Raw genomic sequence first — 20,797 nt, 5'->3', positions numbered from 1 at the left:
CTGGGTGCAGGGGAGGCCACTCCGCCCCCTGCTGCAAAAAGCCCTCTGACAGATGGGTAGGAGGCACAGATGTATCAGCAGAGGTATTTGTAACTTGAACAAATGTAACAACAGAGACAAAAATGTAACATTACCTGTAATGATAGCTACATTTTCAGGGGCACCCTCTACATGCCAGGCCCCCAGGCTGAGTGCTTGGTAGGACTGATTTCATTTGACCTTATACAACCTTAAGAAAGGAGTACTGATATTGTGCCCATTTTAAATATGAGAAAATTGAGGCACAGAGAGGCTAAGAAACTTGCCCAAGGTCACACAGTTAATAAACAGCAGAGCCAAAATTTGCAGCCCGGCCACTCTGGTTGCACTGCATCAAGCAATGTAGGTGACTATGGGGAATCCAAGGAGGGTCAGTATCCAATCCATCTGGATGGGGGTGGGGTGTTTCCTGGACTAGGTGACTTCTGAGTTGAACTGTTAAGCAGGAGTTGGCCAGGGGTGAGGATGGCATTAGGTGCACAGGGAACAGCACGAGAGTGGATGTGGCTATAAGCAACTCATTCGAGAGGTATAGGGAGTCAGGAGAAGTCAAGACCTTAGGGTCTGGGGCCTTGTCGAGGAGTTGGCATTTTTATCTTTGGGGAATGGGGAGCTGTGGAAAGGGGAGTAGTGACATGACCATTTGTCTGCTCTAGAAAGATCCCTCTGGCCTCTGTGGAGAATGGGCTACGCTGGGACCTAGAATATCATTGGTAAGACCAGTGAAGAGGCTAGCGGGACAGCTCCAGCAAGTGATGGCAGTCAAGGACGGCCGCTCACCCACCTGGGCGCCAGGCACCTTCTGTGACAGGCTCCCAGCCTTGAGCTGGTGGGTATGGGGAGTGAGTGAGGGGCAAGGGAAGACAGGAAGTTCCATCTCAGACATGCTGAGTCTTAGATGCCAGTGGAGGACTCTGGTGGATACGTCCAACTAGCAATTGGTGTAGGGCTCTGGAACTCTCGAGAGGTGTGGCCTGGAGAGGGGGTGTTTTGGGTGTTGGTGGAACTTCCAGTAATGGACGAACTCATCTAGGAAGGGTAGGAAAGTCAGAGGGCCTGGTGGGGGGAGCCCTGGGGGACCCTGTGTTTGAGGGGCTGCTGGAGAAAGTACACTCTGTTTGGCTGAATAATGGTGTCCCAATGGTATCCCTGTCCCTGGGCCCAGACTATGCTACTTCACATGACAAAGGGGATTCTGCAGACGGGATCGAGTAAAGGATCTTGAGATGGGAGATGATCCTGGGCTACATGGGCCGGCCACACATCATCACAGGGGTGCTTGTGAGAGGGAAGCAGGAAGATGGGAGAGAGAGCAGAAATTGCTATGCTGCTGGCCTTGAGGATGCAGGAGGGGCCACAGGGGAAGGACTGTGGGCGCCTCTAGAAGCTGGAAAAGGTAAGGAAATGGATTCTCCTCTGGAGCCTCCAGAAGGAACACAGCCCTGCTGCCCCGTGAGGCTGACTGCGGACCTGTGACTTTTGACTGAGTTCCTGTGTGATTACGGATCACTGTGCCTCTTCAAAGTTGAAGACACCAGGACAATCCAGACCGGGGTGTTGGCAGTAGCTTGGCTGTCCCATATGGCTGCCACTCGTCACTGTGCAGAAAACTGAAGCTATAATTTTAGTTAATTTCCAGTAGTTTGAGTGGATATAGTCACACACGGCTAGTGGCTTCCACACTAACAGGGACCCGGTGCCTTCCAGGCCTCACATGGCTGCAGGCTGGTTGGCGAGGAGGTTCTGACCTGCTTGGAATTCCCGATGTGGTGGATGAAGGCGGACAAGGGCTCACCTCCTGCTCAGGGCAGGTCCTGGAGGCCTCAGGCCTCGCCTGCGGCAGTGACACTCACCCCCCTTCTGGGACTCGATCTCCTTCTTGGCCTGTTCCAGGATGCTCTTGATGGCGTCATCCGAGCCTGTCTCTGGTGTGCGGATTCTTGGGGTGATACTGCCTGGGGGAGGCAAGGGGGCATCTGTCGTGGGGACCTGCCTGCTGTGGGTCAGTTCCTGGAGCTGGGCAGGGTGAAGGGTGGGTCCCTTCCTCTCTCAGGGGCTCCAGGGCCAGACCTCGAGTGTGTGTGGCAAGACCACCACTTGGCCAGTCTGTGTGACAGGCTGGATCTACAAATGATTTTGGCTTGAACTAATATTAATAATACCAATCATAATGGTGACAACAATAATAATAATAATACCAATCATAATGGTGACAACAACGATGGCCACCACAGCTAACAGTTCTCAAGCAGGTACTAGGTTTTGGGGCCGTGCTGAATGATTTCTACTCATTTAACCCTCAGAGGTGCCTGACAGATGGAGATGGATGGGGAAACTGAGGCACAGAAACTAAAGTCAGCTGTCCCAGGTAACCTAGTGCGTGAATGGCAGAGCTGGAACTCAAACTCAGGTGTGTTTGGGAGGTCAAACCTTAGGCCACTCACATGGGATACCCTAAAAGTCAAGTCTGGCAAGATTGGCAGGAACCCGGGCCATTTCACGGATGGGTAAGCTGAGGCTTGGAGGGCCTCAGGAAGTACCGACCTGCCAGGGCAGCCCCTGGCCCAGCCTTCTCCCACCATGATCAGTCTGAGTTGTCCCACTAGGGCCAAGTGGGGAGCAAGGGGTTGCCACAGGTCCCAGGAAGAAGGGAGAGAGGATATACTTCCTTGTTCTATAGAAGGGGAAACTGAGGCACAGAGCAGTAGAGCTGGGAGGTGGCAGAGTCCAGCTCTGAGGCCGGAGCCTGTGCCCTCAGCCCCTGTGCCCTGGGACGGGCCCTCACCTCGCTGCCGCACCTGGATGGTCCTCAGAGCCAGCACGTTCTGCTCATCTGACAGGAACTGCTTCATCTTGATGAATGGCTCCTTGCCCTTCACCGTGAGCTTGCGCCAGGGCTTGGGCCGGGCCAGGATCTCGCTGACTGAGCCCTGTGACAGCCCCAGCACATAGTGGCCGAATACCCGCTGCCCGATGTTGTGTTTCAGCAGCTGCTCCTTCACCTGGAACGCGATCTCCGCCGTGTCCAGCTGCTCCTCCTCGGCTCCGGCCCCTGCCCCGGCTGTGCTGCTCCCACCCCCGTCCCCTGGCTCGGGGGCCCCAGGCGGCTCGGGGCCAGGAGCGGGGGTGGCAGGGGCCGTGGGGGGCTTGGCGCCATAGAAGGCCGGGGGGAACACCAGCAGGCCGCCTGCCTCCCCCTTGAAGGTGGCCGGGGGCATCATGTGCTTGGACAGCAGTGCGTCCCCTGCCAGTCTGTCCCCAGAGGCCAAGCTGGGGAAGGGGGACAGTGAGAAAGTCCTTGGGCCATCGGGGCCCAGGCTAGGACCCAGCAGGGGCTGCCCAGGGCTGGGGGATAGGGGGTCTTCGGGCCCTGGTGGTGGAGGGAGCTGTGGAGGGGATGGGTAGGACTGCTCCGTGCCCAGAGAGTCCTTGATGGAATCGTCCTCCGAAGGGTCCTCTTCTATAACGTTGAGAGAGACGGACAGATGGAGGAAGAAAGGAGAGATAGAGAGAGAGAGAGACAGGGAGAGAGATATTGAGAGTGACAGAGAGTGAGAAAGATACCAGAGAAATGGACACAGGGAAACAGAGAGGCAGAGAGAAACAAGAAACCAGGCATACACCAGGCAAACAAGAAACCAGGGAGACACAGACAGAGGCAGAGACAGAATGAGAGGCAGAAAGAGATAGAGGGACAAAGAGACAGGAAGTGGGAGGCAGAGAGACACATACATGAGAGAGCAATTCGGGGAGAGGAGGGGGGAGAGGGCAGGGGGGGAAGGGAGAGAAGTGCTTTGGGCGTCCAGCAGCACTAGGAGCTCCTTTTCTGACCCTCAAATCCCCATCTGTGCAGGCCTGGCCCACATGCCAGTCCCGGGGACCCTTCCCTCCTACATTAACATGCACTGAGCACTTGTTCTGGGCCAGCCTCTGGCCCCCGGGTGGTGCGCTGGGACCAAAGCCCGCCGCGGCAGGATGCGCACTCCCGGCCCCCGGCCACCCTGATGCCCTCCTCTTCCTACACGTCCCCCGTGCTCGCATTACACAGGTGAGTAGCACCCACGGAGTAGATCTGTTATTGTCCCCATTTCACAGATGAGGACATAGAGGCAGCACAGAGAGCCTTGGCCGGGGCCACAGAGGTCATGGAGCTACTGCGTGGGGAGGAGGCCCGAGCAGCGAAGGTGATTTGGGGAGAGAGCAATGTCTGCGGGGTTTACGATGGGAACGCCCTGCTCGTGCCCTGTGACCTCTTCCTGCCGCTCATCGAGACTCGGAGATGAATGGAGCCTTTTGTGGAGGGTTCTTGGGAGGGCCTGAGTGAGCTATGTGGGGTAGGTGTGTGTGGACACTCGGGGTTGGGGGCGCTGCCAGTTGGCTTCACCCGGGGGAACCCCCAGCTCAGCACCACCACACAGTAGCTGCCCATCCAGTGTGCACCCCTTTCCTCCATCCCTCTCCTGCCCACACAGGAGGCAGTGGTGTGTGAGCCCAGAGAAGGCCAGAGGCAGCCCCTATCATAGTCCCTATCATAGTCCCTCGGCCCCAAGAGCATCCCGTCTCCCCTACCAGGGCTGGCCAGAAGACCCGGCTTTTCCAGAAGGAATTTCTGCGTGGGGAAGAAGGCCTCCTTTGCCATGAGCAATGAGTCTTCGGGCTTGGCCATGCCCTGAGGAGACAAGAAGCCGGGCTGAGAGGGCACAGGTGGCAGAAGGCCTGAGGGCAGCCTGCACTGCGGCGACAGTGGCAGAAAGCTCACCTGCGGGAGGCTGCAGGTGCTGGAGGCCAGCTTCATGGCTTTCAGGATGCTGCCAGAGAAAGCGCAGAGAGTCCGAGGCCAGTCAAGTTTGCGGGGCTTGAGGGGGAGGTCTGAGAGGTACTTCCTCTCGCTCCTCTTCCCTGACTCAGAACAGCGGCCCCACCCCGGAGACCCCACGGAACACTGCGCCCGGGTCAACCACGGGCTCAGGTAGCAGGCTGTGAGCCGGCTCCAGTGATAGCTGGAGGGGTGCTACCCTAACCAAGCCCCGCGGGCCGGCCTGAGCTCATCCGGTGCAAGCACCATTCCGCCAGTTCCCGCACGGGCCATGAGCCGCCTTGCAAGTTCTCGGGTAGGTGGCTCTGGAGGGCAAAGAGCCAAGTGTGGTTCAGTTCTGAGACCCAGGCTGCCCTGGGGGAGGGACAGGGGTATCACCAAGTGGGGTGTGGTGGGAGGAAGGGAAGATCATGAACTATGTCCAGGGTCCCTCCTCACCCAGGAAGAGGGCTGGGCGTGGTGGGGTCCCACTCCCCATGGTACCTCAGTTCTGTTTTAATTTCTTCATAGTCAGACTGCGCCTGGAGCTTCTCTTCCAGCTTCTAGAGGAGAAAGCAAAGATGGATTCAGGCTGGCCCACATCCTTCTGCCCCGCCCGTCTCCTGTCTGCACACCTCTCCCAAGACCTACTTCTATGGCCTCGGACTTAGCCGTGAGCTGCCGCTCCAGGTCCGCGATCTGGTTGGCCGAGGTCTCCTCTAGTTCCTGCAGAGAGTTCTGGAGGTGCTGCACGTCCTTCAGCAGCCGCAGGATCTCCCGATCCTTGGAGGCCAGCGCTGCTTCAAGTCGGGGGCCCGAGCACAGCGCGAAGTTCACCTTATCCTGAAGAAAAAGTGGGGCTTTGAGGGGCTAAGAGGTGTGGGGCAGGGGGCTGGAGGGCTGGCTTCCCCACCCCCGAACCCCAGACAAAAGGGGAAATCCATCCATGGCATCCTCCCCCACCCCTGGTGCTGTGCTCCCCGGAGTGACTCAGCCCCTCTTTCCAGGCTCTGGCTTTCCTCCTCCTGTCTCTGAGCCTTTGCTCAGGCCAGTTCTACCAGCCCTGATGCCTTCCCTCTAGTATTCAACCTGGGGTGCGGGAGGAGAGTGGGTAGGGAAGATTTTCTGGAGGCAGATGTGTATAAACTGTGCAGAAGTTCTAGAACAAGTTAGTGACTTGAAAAACTGCTTGGCAGCGTCCGCTAAGGGTGGATATGCGCACTTCTGCCTGGTGCATATGTCGGGGGGAAGCAGGAACCACGCACAAGGCACACATGTGAACACCAAGCTAACGGTCATAGCAGCCCTCTCTGACAGCCCCAAGCTGGAAACCCTCCTCTGGCCACCAGATGCCCTCCAGTGAGAAGGGAGGATCGGGTTGGGGCACACCCACACCATAGAGAACGCTACAGCTCTGAAAACGGATAATCCACAACTACTAACACAGCACGGACTAGGCTCTCAGAATATGAAGGGAAAGGAGCCAGACCGCAAAGCGTGTGTGCGGGATCTGACTCTGACCAGATACAAAAGCAGGCAAAGCCCAGCTGTGCGGTTAAGAGGAGAGTGGCTCCCTTGGGGAGTAGGTCCCGGATGGGGACCTCAGGGGGGCATTCTGAGGGCTGGGGACATTCTACCTGCTCATCTGGATGCTGGTTATGGCATCTCTGAAAAATTCAACATGCTGTACACTTAGGATATGCACATGTGTCCTTACACATATTATATTTCAATAAAACCTCGGTTATGAAAGGACCAAAAAAAGGGAAGTAGTCTAGTGAGGAAAGGGTGGGGATTGGGTGTTCCCGGCAGAGAGAACATCAAGATCAAGGTTTAGGTTTCTAAATCAGGCACAGGTCCTATCCCAGGGAGGCGTTTCCACTCATTCCAGGCAGACCCCTCAGGATTATACCTGAGACCCCACAGCCACAGGCCATGTGAGCGGTGGTTCCTTTCTCTTCCTAATTAGCCCCTAGCCCCAAGCCCCGTGGCTTCTCCAGGTTTTAGGAGATGGTCCCTTTGTCCTGAATGAAGAAGAAGTTTATGTTTGAGAGGACCTGAAGTTGGGCTTGTCCTAAGCAGCTGCAAATGAATCTAAGAAGCCTTACAAAAAACAAAAAACAAAAAAATGGAGCAGAAAACACAGCCTACCACTACCAATACCGGCTATTCTTCCAGGGAGATAAATGCCAATTAAAATAGGAAGCGGATGCCATTAACACATTAAATTAATTAGCATCGAGCGCCACTGTGGTGCTCAGAAAAACTTACCCCCCAAACCAGCAAAATTCCCCGTGGCTGATTAGCACAGGCATTTGCCGGGTTCCACGGGGGTTAATTAAGAACCATCAGTAAATTCCGTCTAAGGCGACCCCAGGAGCCCTCTTGCTCTTGGTCTCTCTCACGCTCACTCGTTGTGTTGTGCAGATATCCAGGCACACTGACGTCTACACACACTGCCTCCTGGGACACAGACACACATACAGCACACCCCGATACATGTACCTGCGGGAGTACTTGTGCTGACACACAGATACACAGAAATACCTGGGCACCAAAGAGATGTGTGCACATGGACAGGTCACTGTGACACACAGATCATGTGTGTGCTGAGAGATCACATGCGATGTGGGCAAAACCACCTCAGGCTATAAGCCAAGAACCATTTTAGGTACTTTACATGTAATCCGCTCAACAGCCCTATAAGGTAGGTCTTACTTTTCAGGTGAGGAAACTGAGGCAGAGTTAGATTAAGGATACAGTTATCTGCCCAAAGGCCATATACAGATATACACATTCATGGTGACACACGTCAGGGGAGACACAGTCCGACACTGAAACAGAAAGACCAATACGGGCACAGGGGTCGTGTTTTGGGGAGTCCGGGGGAGTGAAACCTATGCTGGCCACTTCAGGTGTGTGCGGGGAGGCAGCAAATCACTCTGGAGCAGGCCTGTTGATGTAAGGAGTTGGGAATCGAATCCCTTGGTATGCAGAGATCTGGAAAGAAGGTGGACCAGCTGACTAAGGAACCTAAGGCTTCCTGGGAGAGGAGCAATGGCGACTTTTTTTTTTTTTTTTTAAAGTAGGCTCCACACCCAATGTGGGCCTTGAATTCATGACTGTGTGATCAAGTTGCGTGCTCTACTGACAGCCAGGTGCTCTGCGATGAAGACTCTTAACACAGGGCAGAGGGGTCGGTTGGGGTGACTCTGACTGAAATCCCTCTGACCCCAGGACCCCAGGCGGCCCCAACCATGAGGAAAGAGAAAGGTGCGCTAAGCTGGCTTAACACAGGAACCTCAGGATTGATGACTAAAGACTGGTGCTTTGTAGCATGCGGCTGTTTGGGAAAGCCTACTGGAATCACACTGGCATGTTCTGGGACCCAACTGGCTGATAGGACTGTTTACCTCAGATCTTGGTTAAGTGGTCCTACTGCGGTTTGGTAGGACTTGAGAACCAGTGGTCAATGGCGACACCTGGTGGCAGCTACCAGAACTGCACCTCTGCTCAAGAGCTCAAACTTACCCTCCCTCCCACCCAGTCTTGTCAGGCATCTGGCCATGGAAATGGTCCTCTTTGGCCTGAGTAAGTTGCTGGCATTCTTGGACAATTTGGGGTAAAGGAGAGCCTCCAAAGGAAGATGCTGGACTTCCTATTAATCACACATGGAAGCTTGAGCTTGCAAAGACCTGTGGCTGTATTTTGACCTTCAGCTGGTGAAGCAAGTCATAGTAATTATAGTTAACTATACACTGATGTTATTAAGATGCTATGCCCACTGTATCCACACACTTTCATGTGCCTAATTTCACACAGAGGTACATGACTGATCCACAAAATGTCATCCACATATTCATACTCACCAACATGGCTTTTCCCAACCTTTCCCTCTGGCTCCCGTATCATCCTTACCCCACTGGGTCCCTGGGGGGAGCAGCAGGCCAGGCGGATAGAGCTGTTAACAGAGGCGAGTTGTTCCCGAAGACTTTCTACCTCCCGCTGGGCAGCCTCAGCTCGCTGGGGGAGGAGAGTGGAGGCGAATGTGGTTAAGAGGGGAGCAGGGTCACACTGGATCCCACCCTGGCCTTCTGCCATCGCCCGGCACACCTGAGGAGGACTGGTGTTTGTCTCCAGCTCCCCTGGCACCTAGTGCCACCTGGATGGAGTGTCTGCAGAGTGTTTCCCAGCCCATGAGCTGTGGCAGGCCCCTGGGCAAGTTGCTTCCTCTCCCTGGGTCTCAGTTTTCCTCTTGTGAAATGCGGGCAATGAAATACATCTAAATTGGGATGCCGGCTTACCAAACTCGGTCTATGGTAGAACTTAACTCCTCAAAAATTTCTAAGAAAAAAGCCTGGAAGGAAGCCTCCAAATGTTCACAATGTAGCCTTGTGGCTTTTGAGAGAAATTTGTACTCTGTCATTCCCTGGTTGTGTGACCTTGGGGAGGAGATGTCATCTGCCCAGCCTGTTTCCCTCTTTATAAAATGGGGATGATAAAAAGAACCACCTCATCGATTTGTTTTGCAAAGTAAGTGATCTGGTAAATTACAACTCATTAGGTATTTCCGGTATCAATAGTTGGTTAACTTAATGAAAAAAGCCATGGCTGTAATTTTTATCCTCAGCTGGTGACACAGGTCATAACGATTATAGCTAACTTTCGTGTGATGTTGGCAATCAAGATGCCACTCCTACCACACACATACGGAGACCCACACACATCCACATTCACATTTTGTTAATTAATTAATTAATTTTTGTTAATTAATTTTTTAAATTGATTTGTTCACTTACTAGTATCCTGCCTTGTTCCAGAAATGGCTCAAGTAAGTTTTGTTTTGGGAAAGGTTTTGGGTGTGCGGGTATAGAGAAATACTTTGATGTTTCTGCACAGCTGGGGCTTCCCAAGCAAATCTGACTAAAACAGGATGGGGCTAAATGACAAGCCCAGAAGTCAGTTTCTGACATCTGCTGGTGAGAACGGCAGATGTTCCTCTCTGAAGATATGTGTTTACATTTCAAAGCGGGAGGAGACCCCGGCCATGGACACAACCCCTGGGTTGGAAAGCTGGGTTTATAGCTACTAGAAAGTTATGAGTCTTATCTCCCCCATGGAGAGAAATATTTGCTAAAAACCTAGGATCCTTGCCCTTCTGTCTGTTAGGACACTAGGGAGCTAGTTTTCTCCCTCTCAAAGAGTTCCCTCTCCTATATAACCACCTGGATTCACGTCTGGGGGTTCCTTGTCCCCAGTAAGAAATCTGGTGCTTGCAGGACGATGACTGATTGTCACCCCCAGGGGAAAGAGCTGGGGCAAACTGGCCGGGTTATTACTATGTAAACAGTAATAATAGTAAATACTATTTACTATGTAAATAGCAATACTGATCTGCTCTGCTCCAGAATCCTCTTGTTCACATTTTGGATAGTCTTAACACAGATTAAAGAAACCCTCATACGATGACATTTATTTTCTTCTCCATACTTTCTATAACGAGGTTTTACTTTTATACTCAGAGAAGATGAACATTAAAAAAATTGTTTCCTGTTCAAACTGCTCTAAGATCTCTTTCCTCAAGCCTATTAAACTGGTGAAGATCCAAAAGTTGGGTGACACATGGTACTAGCGAGGCTGCAGGGGAACAGGCCCTCTCTTCAACTAGCTGCTGGGAGGGTAAACTGAGCAGTTTGGTCACATCTGTCAGATAAAAATGCACAGATCCTCCGCCCAGTAGTTCCACTTCTCAGAATTTATCCTATTTATTGGCTCATGCAGGTCTGAAATAGTGTCTGTGCCAGGGTGTTCCCCGCGGGACTGACGATGATGGTATGTGGCTGGAAATACCATGGTCTTCACCAGTCAGGGACTGGTTAGACCACGGGCGGACAAACTGCAGCCGGATGCCTGGTTTGTGTACCAGGTTTTTCTGGAACACAGCCACATCCATTCGCTTGCATACAGTCTATGCTTTCACGTACGGGAAAGCGGATAAGCTGTGACAGAGACCTACAGAGCTGGGCATAGTTCCTCTCTGCCCCTTCACAGAATGCCCCCCCCCCCCCGCCCGGTTACATGGCAGTGCGGCCCTGTAGGGCAATACGAACGGCCATGAATAAACTATTTCTATACAGACACGGAACGAGTTCTAAGATACACACATGGAAAAAAGAAGGTTCAGGAGGGTGGGTACAGTATGTTATAGTTTTTTCTTTTAAAAGGGGTAAAAATCCATATTCATGAGCTTGTGGTTGGAGCTCTACAAGGAGACCCTAGAAACCAGAGAGGCTGCCAAAGGGAGGGGAACTGGCAAGCCGAGTTGGGGAAGGAGATGGGAGCTCCCCAAGTATAAACTTTTCTGTGTTTTGAACTATGTAAATGGATTATGTATTCAAAAAATTACCCTGAAAATGCTACCCCTTTCTACGTTTCTCTGCAGGTGGGAGGGTCCTGCCCTTATGCCCGCACAGCCATGCCTCTGGGCCTTTGCTCCTGCGGTGCCTTCTGCCCGGAATGCCCTTCCTCCAGAGAACGGCTCCTGGACTGCTAAGTGTGTTCCTCCAGAGCAATGACCCACTTGTGACCAATGTGACCCACTTGCTGTCACACTGCTTGGCCATGACCCTGGCTGCTGGGTTTGCTGGGAGCCGGGTGCGGGTAGAGACTCCAGACCGGAGCCCATGGCTACATTTCACCTCCATTCAGGCTCTTGCCAGCTTTGCCCACCAGACGGCAACAGGTCTGAGGCCAGAAGGCAGGGTGCGGGACCCCATTCACATATGTGAAAACGGGGACTCGCAGAGTCTCATAGACTTTCCAGGACCTGGGCTCGGACTAGAAGATGGGGAACCCAATGAAGTTTGGGGTCTGCCCAGTGCTTGGCTGGTGGGGCTGGGGTCAAGGGAGAAGGCTGCAGGAGACCTGGTGGTGGGGAGGGAGGGAAAGAAGCAGCAGGGGTTTGTCCCCTGTCACCACCACAGGCTCTGGGGAATACGGTTCCTTACTTGGTCTGCTTGGGAGAGACCCATGTCCCAGCTAGGCCTGCACTCTAGGCTCACCAGTCACTGCTTTGCCGCCTTCCTCCCGTTGGAGAGGCCTCCTGTACAGCCACCAGGGAAGGCACTGCTGTTCTCTGTAGGTGGCCTCCTGGCCTTCGCCCAGGCTGTTCCCTGGCCTGGAATGCTATCCGGGCATCCGTTTTCAATTTGTTCATCAGATCTCAGCATCACGCCCTTTCTCCATGATGTCTCTGACCCTTGAGTCTGGGTCAGGCGTCCCTCCCCGCTGCTGCTTTCTCGTCACCCTATTTCTGAGTGTCCCGTCAGCATCCTTTCCTCCTCCCTCTGGGAGCTCAGGGTCCGGGCACCTCCTGGCCCTAGCACTCAGCATGGCACACGGCACTGATATCCACAGATATCAACTGGGTTCAGTCCCTCCCCCACCCCAGCCCGAGCCCCCAACCCTGGGCAGAGTGAGTGTTAGCATACATCTTCTCACCTGATTAGCTTTCTCCAAGTTGGTCATGATCAGGCCGACTTCATCTGCCCTGAGACAGAAAGAGAAGATCCTGAGAAGGCTTCTGGCAGCCCCTGGGCCCCTGCCTACCCCGATAACCCCAGCCCCTGCCTGAAACTAAAGGCCCGCCACAGGAGGTCAAGGAGGCTGCCGTCTACACTTCCTGCTGGAGAGAAACGGGGCTGGGCACTAAAGAGCCCAGTATGTCTGGAAATGGGACGGGGGCCTCAGCACAACACCCCTTCCGGGCAACCTGGCCTGCCGCAACCCCAGGTGGGGACAGAGCTACGCCTCCCAGCCTTTGTCCCTGCTGTGCCTTCTGCCTGGAATGCCCTTCCTCAAGAGGACAGGACCCTGAGCTTTAAAAGCCAGCTCCAAAGTGTCCTCCGAGGAGGCCTCCCTCAGCTATCTCCGTGGTCCTCCTTTGTTTATTTGCTGCCCCCCCAACCCCCACGGTCCCAGCACTAAGGGGGCCAGGACAGGCCGTATCCACCTCGGTCGCCCCTCTGCTGAGCATGGGGTTGGGGGGGGGCACAGGAGGCCTGCGGGGAGCATTTGGTGACTAGAAGCTGTGCGTGTGCTTTAGGTATGTTGGGGCCTTCTTTCATGCAAGCTGTTCCCCCCTGCTCAGAGCACCTGACCTGGCATTCTCCACATGGCTATCTCCTTCTCATTCTGAAGGTCATCTCCTCAGGTAAGCCCTCTGTGACTATGCTGGATAATAGGACCCAACCCTCCCTGTGATTCTCTCTTGCTGCTCTTGGTTCTTCCTTTCTCAGCATTCACCAGGCACCCAGAACAGTGCCAAGCATACAGTAAGTGCTCAATAGTAATCTGTGAAGGAATGCATTTATCTCTGTACATTATCAGTTATTGTCTGTCTCTTCTCCTCAACTGAGGACAGCATCATGTTCTAGCATTTCTTCCAGGGACCAGCACAGCACTGGGTAAACAGTAGGTGTTTAATAAGTGTCTGTGGAATAAATGATGTCTTTTTTTTTTTTTTTTTTTTTTTACATGATGTCTTAAAGCCATGTTGAGTCCAGAGTAATTTAAGTGAATTGACACTCAGCCCCTGAGGGTTGGACTGTGGAGTTGTGGTGGAGACAGTTCTAGGAATTTGGGGTAAGGTGAAGGCCCCCACTCAGCAAACCTGCTCAGCCACGACCCAGAACGTCATTTATAGTCTGGCACATGAATGGCACAGCAAATGACCAGTGAGCAGCTGTGTGCCTACGGGGCTAGGGAGCACGGGGTGCTTAATGAAATAGGTGTTTCAGGCAGTGAGTTAGAGGGAGGAGTCAGGAAGGAATATTTGAGAGGGCCCGAGGGTGGAGGCAGGCATGGGGGTGTTGGAGGGAGGAGGCATATTTGAGAAGGTCAGAGGGAAGAGACACATCTGGTAAGATAGGAGGGAGGAGGGATGTCTGGGAGGGCCAGAGAGAGAAGACACGCCTCAGCAGGGTTTTCACTTACTTGGATGCTGCCTCCTCATCATATTTTCGCCGTAGTTCCAGCAGCTCTGTCTGTGTGGCCTTTAACGCTGGGAAAAATTAAAGAGCCAGGGTGAAGCGCCCCCCACATTCCCCAGGACCCCATTCCTTCTGCAGGGCTCAGAAGGCAGAATGAGGTTCAAGGTGGTAAGGGAAGACCTTTCTTTTGGTTAGAACCAGTGACAGGTAGAGTTTCCTGCCCATGGAGGGGCTTCAAGCTGGTTGGAGGGTGGACAGGATGATCTTCTAGGGGTCTATGAAGCTTAGAGGACCCATGTAAGCAGTAGGGGTGTTCTGTCCCATGGCCTTGGGTATAAGCTGTCCCACAGGTTACTTCAGGACCTGGGTGGGGCCATCCGTCCATGAGCTCACCTATCCCAAGGTCCAGACTGGCAAGTGAGGGGGACAGAGAGGAGCAATGAAATCAACAGATATGTGTATATTACAATAAATGAGAAATTTCTTATAAAATTCCAGATTTCTGATTTCTCCAAGAAAATCGAAGGCTTGGTGACACTGGGTCATATGGCCATGCCTGGCTGGTGCTCACAGTGGCCATCTCTTTAGCCAAGGCCCAAGTGGTCCAGTTTGCCTCAGACCCCACCCTGCCCTAGTGCCTTCCCTAACTTGGCTGGCTTGGTTGTGAGTCTGGCCCCTGCAGGCACTGTGTTACTCCTGATTTAATTCTATTTCTCAAACCCTCTCTCCACAGCAATGTGGCCTCTGGAGACTGGGCTCAGACCCCCACTGGGTAATGCTGAACTATCCCCTTCCTCCTCAAACCCCCCCATTGCCTTCCTGATTCCAAAATACCTGAGCCTGAGTTTATAGTGTCACTGACTGTCCCCTCCCACGCCCCTTCCTGGTCCTACTGGGCTGGGGAGCTGCACGGGGCCAGGGAATGTGTGCCAGATACATACCTGAATGTAGGACTTTGATCTTTTCCTCTGCCTCCCCCAGTCTGGCTGCCAAAGTGATTTGTACTTCTTGAAGGCCCCTGCGGAGAGACCGGGCCTGTTCACACTGGCTCTGCACACGCCCATGTGCATGGGCCTTGCCTGGGTCCCCGAGTCAGCCCTCCTGGCTTCCTATTCCTCTCACCTGCTCTCTGTAATCACATGTACCACTGCCTTGTTACTCGGTCCTTAAACATGACCTTCAGGCACTTGGCTGCCTTGCTTTTTGCTAACTGTGTGGACCTGTATTAGTCAGTGACTTTGTCTCTCCGGGCATCAATTTCCTCATCTGTAAAATAAGGTTCCTGATGGTCTTTGCCTCCATGGGTGCTGTGAAAATCTCCAGCGTGATGCTGGTTCTCCCTCAGTACCATTACTTACTATTCCTGTACCCAGGGAGGCATTTTTTCCCATTTCTGGGTCAGTTGTTTGGGATAGTCACCCAGCCCACTGCAGCCAAGAGTTTTGGTGTGACGCACGTGTTTCAGCAGAGACAGAGGGGCCGCAGCTGACCTGGGGGAGGGTTTATACAAAGCCTGGGCCTTATGTTGTCTGGCTCAGAGACCCTAGGGAAGGAGCCCCTTTACCTCTGGTCCTATATCCTGTCCCTTCCCCTCTCTTACATTCCTCCAATCACACCACCTCCTTGCTGGTCAAATGCACCAGGCATGTTTCTACCTCCGGGCCTTTGCACTGGCTGTCCCCTCTGTGTGTAACACCCTTCCCCTAAATATCTGTAAGTTCCCCTCCCTCACCTTCGTAGGGCTTTGCTCACCTCCTCAGTGAGGCCTCCCCTCATACACTATTTAAAACTTTGGCTTCAATCTCATCCCCTCCCCCCCTTTATTTTCCTTCACAACCCTTATCATCATGTAGCAGACCATTTATTTATCTGGTTTATTTGTGTCTTCCTCATGAGAAAGTAAACTCCAGGAGAGTAGGAGGTTTGTCTCTTTGTTCACTGCTGTGTCCCTAGGACAGTGCTTGGCACACAGCAGGTGGCTCCATAAATACATGGGACAAACACATGATGAAGTAAGTGAGCAAAAGGATACATGTAATGACCACCATGAAGCTGGTCTAGAAATGCCCCAAGGATCCAGATTTATAACAAGCAGGTATTCAGGTATTATTATTCTCACAACAACTGTAAGGGCAACCATTTACTTGACACACTTCTCCAAGTGAGTGCCGGGCTAAGCACATGCATTCACTCTCACAGCAGACTAGGAGTTGATAGCACCTGTCCACCTGATCAGGCTACAGTACCCAGTTATTCAACCACACACTAATCTTGGGGTTGCTGTGAAGGTATTCTGTAGTTAGGGCTAACATCTACAGTCAGCTGACATTAAGTAAAGGAGAATAATCTCAATAATGTGGGTGGGCCTTGTCTAATCAGTTGCAGAGCTTAAGAATAAAACTAAGGAAGAAGAAATTCTTCTCAAGATTGCAGCACTGACTCCTGCCTGACAGTTTGCAGCCTGCTGGCTGCCTCTACCGATTCAGACTTTTCAGTCCCACCAGCGTGAACTAAGTCTTTAAAACACATGTCTTAATTAAAATAGAAAAATTTCTTTCTTTTCTTTCCCCCTCTGGGGAATCCTGACTAATACACCACCATTAGCCTCACTTTCCAGCAGGGGAAACTGAAGCTCAGACAGGTGATGTGAGCTGCCCAGGGCTGGCTGTTGAGCTGCTGAAATGGGCCAGGCCTGCATCTCTACCTCCAACCTACATCTGGATTCCCTGACGGTCCCACCTCCCAGCCAGGTGGGGGGCCCACCTGCTCCTCCCCACTCACTTTTGTTTCTCCGCCTCATTTCTCTGCAGCAAAGTTTCTGTCAGGAGGGCTTTGCTGGGAATGCCCGGGAGGCGGCTCCCCTCAGTCAGCGTGGGCCCCGCCGGAGACGTCCCCTCTCTCTGCTCTGGAAGGAAAAAAAGAGGGAAAACCACCCATCGCTGGAAGTGACACAGCAGCCAGAGCTGTGTTCTGCAAATCGGAGGGTCTGGGAGGGCTGGGACTCAGTTTTCCAAACTCAGGTGATGGAGAGAGTGCAGCTGGAGAGACCTGCCATCACCATGGTCAACTGGGTTGTTGCCCTTGGAGGGCGTGTGTGAATGAATGTCCAGTTCCAGTGTGCCAGCCCCAGCCAGCACGCCCAGAAGCTTCCTCTACCCTCTTGCACCTGTTCCTGCCTCCTCGGCCTTTTTACTTTTTTAAGGGTCATGGTAAAATACACGTAAAAGTATACAATTCAGTGACATTTAGTACATTCACGTATTGTGCAACCGTGAGCACTAATTCCAGAATGTCATCAAAAGGAAGCCCGTCCCCACTAAGCAGTCACTCCTTTTCCTCTCCCCCCACCCTTGGCAATCACCAATCTGCTTTCTGTCTCTGGGGACTTGCATATCCTGGATATTTCTTATCACCGGAATCACACATAATATATGTCCTTCCGCGTCCGGCTTCTTTTACTTAGCAAAATGTTTTCGAGGTTCATCCAGGTTGTAGCATGGATCAGACCATCACTCATTTTTATGATTCACTAATATTCCATTTCATGGACAGGCCACATTTTGTTTTCCCATTCATCTGCCGATAGACATCTGGCTTGTTTCCACCTTCGGCAGCTGTGAATAGGGCTATTGCAAACATGTGTGTACATGTGTTTGAGCACCTGTTCTCAGTTCTCTGGAGTAGACACCTAGGAGTGAAAGTGCTGGGCCATGGGGTTGCTGTGGGTTTAACTTCCCCTCCCCACAGCTGATGGCGCACACTCAGAGGCTCGGTCACAGCCCACTGCACCTGCAGGAACGCCTGCACAGGGCCCATATCAGGTCTCGCTTCGCAGGCCCGTGGGATTCTCCTTCAGGGAATCAGTGTGTGTGTGCCCCGGGCACTCAATTTATCATGGGGACAAAGGGTGCTCAGGGACCGGCCATCAAGGGTGTCCCAAGAATCCCCAAATCTGGGCTTCTGGCCTTGGGTCCGACGGACTCCTTTAAGCTCTGTCCTGGTTTTAGGCTCCTCTGGTGAGTGCAGAGCTGGGCAGTTTGCAGAGTGGGTCCCTTGAGGGCCCAACAGTTTTCAGGCCCTGGCTTGTTCACAAACACACACACACACACATACATGGGACGTTCCAGGGGCTGAGGACACAGCAGCGAACAAATAGGGTTTGACCATCGTGAGGCACAGCAACAAGTGTTCTCACGGAGAAACACAGCCCAGGGCCAAGTCAAGAGCCCTTGGTTTGAATCCCCGCTTGACTGCTTGCTGCCTCTAAGACTGTTACCCCGCTTGTCAAACGGGGCCAGTGACACCCCAGAAAATTAACAGGAGGAGACAGTGGGAAACCGTGTGACAGGCACATGGCACAGAGTAAATGCTCTCAAGAGGCAGTTCCCACAAGCGTCATTATTCTAATAGAGGGAAATTCAAACCCTAGAGGGACCTCTGAGGCCACACAGAGCCATCGCTGTATGAGCTGGTTTGTCAGGGAGGCTGGAAAGGCATTCTGAGTACAGGAACAGAGCCGGCAAAGTGCTGCATTTTAGTCACCATTAATCTTCCCCAGAGGACCCTGCCAAGGACCAGGCATACAGTAGGTGCTCACTGGCAATGGAAGGAAGGGAGGGGCTGTGAGGCGGCGAGCGCGCCGGAGCAGTCAGACTGACTTGGTGGGCCTCAGCCCATGATCTCCACGACTCTAGGAGGTAGACCAGGGGTCTGCAATGACAGCTCTTGGGCCAAATCCGGCCCGCCTCCTGTTTTGCCTATCGAGTTTTATTGGAACACAGCCACACCCACTCATTTCCCCAAGTTCTACGGCTTTTTTTCCACACAGTTGAGTAGTTGTGACAGAAAATATGTGGCCTGCAAAGCCTGAAGTATGTACTCTCTGGCCCTTTACAAAAAAAAGAAAAAAAAAAAAAGGTAAATTTGCTGAACTTTGAGGTAAATTCTCCTCATTTATTAGTCTCGTCCCCTTCTCTCTGCTTCATTTGTCCCCCAAAACATTTCTTACACCGGAAGTACTGTATATTTAACATTTATTGGTTGACAGTTAGCCTTACATTCTAGAAGGTCAGAGCCACGAGGGCAGGGATTTGGGCTTTACTTGTTCCCGACTATGTTGCCAGTGCCTATGACAGTGTCTGGCTTGAAGCTCAACCAACACCCAAGACTCAGATGGTCACCAAGAGCTTTCAGGGCCGCATTTGCTCCTCCCCAGAGACCTCCTCCTTCACCTGCCATGGGTAACCACTATGCTCGCTTCTGTTCATCATTCTCCTGCTTTTAAACATTTTTAATCATCATATATGTATATCTGAACTCTATTTTTAGCTCTCCCAGTTTCTTGACTTGCCTCGCTAGATGCCGGGACAGTGCTGTGTTCCCCACATCCTGTTTCCCTCCCCTGTGGGGGCACACAGTCAGTCTGCCCTTCCTGGTTCCCCTGCAGCTGGGCGGAGCCCCATGACGGAGTTTGGGTCACTGGGATGTGGCTGGGGGTGCTGTGTGCCACGTCTGAGCCTGGACCCATAAACCTCGGTATGATCCTCTGCAGTCTTTCTCTTCCCGTTGGCTGGTTGTAACAGTCACTGTCATGTGTTGAAGACGGCAGGATCTCCACAGCTTGGGTGTGTGAGTGACCACATGGAGTGTCCCCTCCAACCTGCCACCCTTTAAATATATTATGCTTCTGCGATTTGGGATTGGCTTGTTTCAGCAGTGGTGTACCATAACCCACCCTACATGGAAAATGATAAAGTCAAGCTCCTAGGTGTCCCTACCCCCATCCCTCCAAAGATGGCCAAGCCAAGCTGCTGAAGATCCACAGCCCATTTGTTTATTAGGGACATCCCATGAAGGCCTTATCAGTACCTTTGGGGCCCAGGAGCTCGGGGTGCCTCTTCCACGAAGTGTGGAGGTCTCGCCGCGGCTGCCCAGTAGAGTCGAAGCTGGGGGGCTGCAGTCTGTCGTCTAGGCTGCGTGTCGCTTCAAACACAGGCACGGGGTCTGCATACACAGAGAGAAGAGCCCAGGAGTGGGTGTGGGGGAGCCCTGAGGGCTGCCCAGGCTGAGGCTGTAGGGCCTGGTGGGTTCCCCTACAGGGAGTGGAGGGGACCATCCACGAGAGCCTTCTGGAGTTGCTCCGATGGCTTAGGAGAGCAATGTGGAATTTCTGCTCTGTGAGGGAGTAGCCTTTTTCAGGTACCTGCTCAGGGGAGCGTGTGCCAGCCCCATGGGTGTGGGTGTCTTGCCCACCTGGGAATAGTAATAACAATAATTGTCACAGTAACTGCATTTTCTGGATTCTACGGTGCCATCTGTGGTGGCCATGAGACCGTGCCTTGTACACCAACCCCGGGAGGTGTCAGTACGCAAGGACCCCGCTCCTACAACCAGCCTTCCCCTGGTGTGCAGGTAGCTGGCGGGGAGGGGACAGACTCCTGAGGGATACAGGACTGCACTGACGGCCAGCGACTCCTCCAAGGCCTGCCCAGCGCGGACAGATGGTCAAGACCAAACCAACCGGATGCTTCCACCCAGGTCCCCGCCCTTCCCTCCTCTGAGGCCTCCTCTGCCTCGCTCCCTATTTTCCTTCTCCTGCACTTCCTCAATACGATCTATCTAGCTCTTTATCTAATCCGTGGGGTGCCTTTCAATGGACCTGGACCAACACACCATCATTTGTTATATGCAAGTTCTATCTTTTAAGAAAACATTTATTTGAGAGCGAGCGCACATAAGCAGGGGAAGGGGCAGGGAAAAGGAGAGGGGGAAGGAGATTCCCCGCTGAGCAAGGAGTTTGATGCGGGGCTCGATCCCAGACCCTGGGATCATGACCTGAGCCGAAGGCAGAGGCTTTAACCCACTGAGCCACACAGATGCCTCATCTTTTAGCTATTGAGAAGTTGGAAAGTGTCTTACGTCCAGCTTTTCACCCCTACAGAAGCCATTATTTAATTGGCCATACTTGGGGGGG

At 52.9% G+C, this 20,797-nt stretch overlaps 1 protein-coding gene across 6 annotated transcripts in view; it reads right to left on the bottom strand.

Annotated features, from left to right (window-relative positions):
• CUX2 (cut like homeobox 2) overlaps positions 1 to 20,797 on the bottom strand; it is a 258,613-nt gene that overhangs the window by 19,387 nt on the left and 218,429 nt on the right. For all 6 annotated transcript variants that reach the window (XM_059408409.1, XM_059408411.1, XM_059408415.1 and 3 more), the window contains 12 exons: positions 19,693 to 19,827; positions 16,606 to 16,729; positions 14,766 to 14,842; positions 13,829 to 13,895; positions 12,335 to 12,383; positions 8,753 to 8,857; positions 5,486 to 5,677; positions 5,339 to 5,397; positions 4,799 to 4,847; positions 4,609 to 4,708; positions 2,825 to 3,499; positions 1,893 to 1,994 (listed from right to left, as the gene is read on the bottom strand). In XM_059408409.1, coding sequence (XP_059264392.1) covers positions 1,893 to 1,994; positions 2,825 to 3,499; positions 4,609 to 4,708; positions 4,799 to 4,847; positions 5,339 to 5,397; positions 5,486 to 5,677; positions 8,753 to 8,857; positions 12,335 to 12,383; positions 13,829 to 13,895; positions 14,766 to 14,842; positions 16,606 to 16,729; positions 19,693 to 19,827 — 1,734 coding nt within the window. The remainder of the gene's footprint in view (positions 1 to 1,892; positions 1,995 to 2,824; positions 3,500 to 4,608; positions 4,709 to 4,798; positions 4,848 to 5,338; positions 5,398 to 5,485; positions 5,678 to 8,752; positions 8,858 to 12,334; positions 12,384 to 13,828; positions 13,896 to 14,765; positions 14,843 to 16,605; positions 16,730 to 19,692; positions 19,828 to 20,797) is intronic.

The sequence above is a fragment of the Mustela nigripes genome, chromosome 8, assembly GCF_022355385.1.
Source record: "Mustela nigripes isolate SB6536 chromosome 8, MUSNIG.SB6536, whole genome shotgun sequence".
NCBI classification, from domain to species: domain Eukaryota; kingdom Metazoa; phylum Chordata; class Mammalia; order Carnivora; family Mustelidae; genus Mustela; species Mustela nigripes.
The sequence above is the reverse complement of the archived record's forward strand: the minus strand, read 5'-3'. Positions and strand labels throughout refer to the sequence as shown.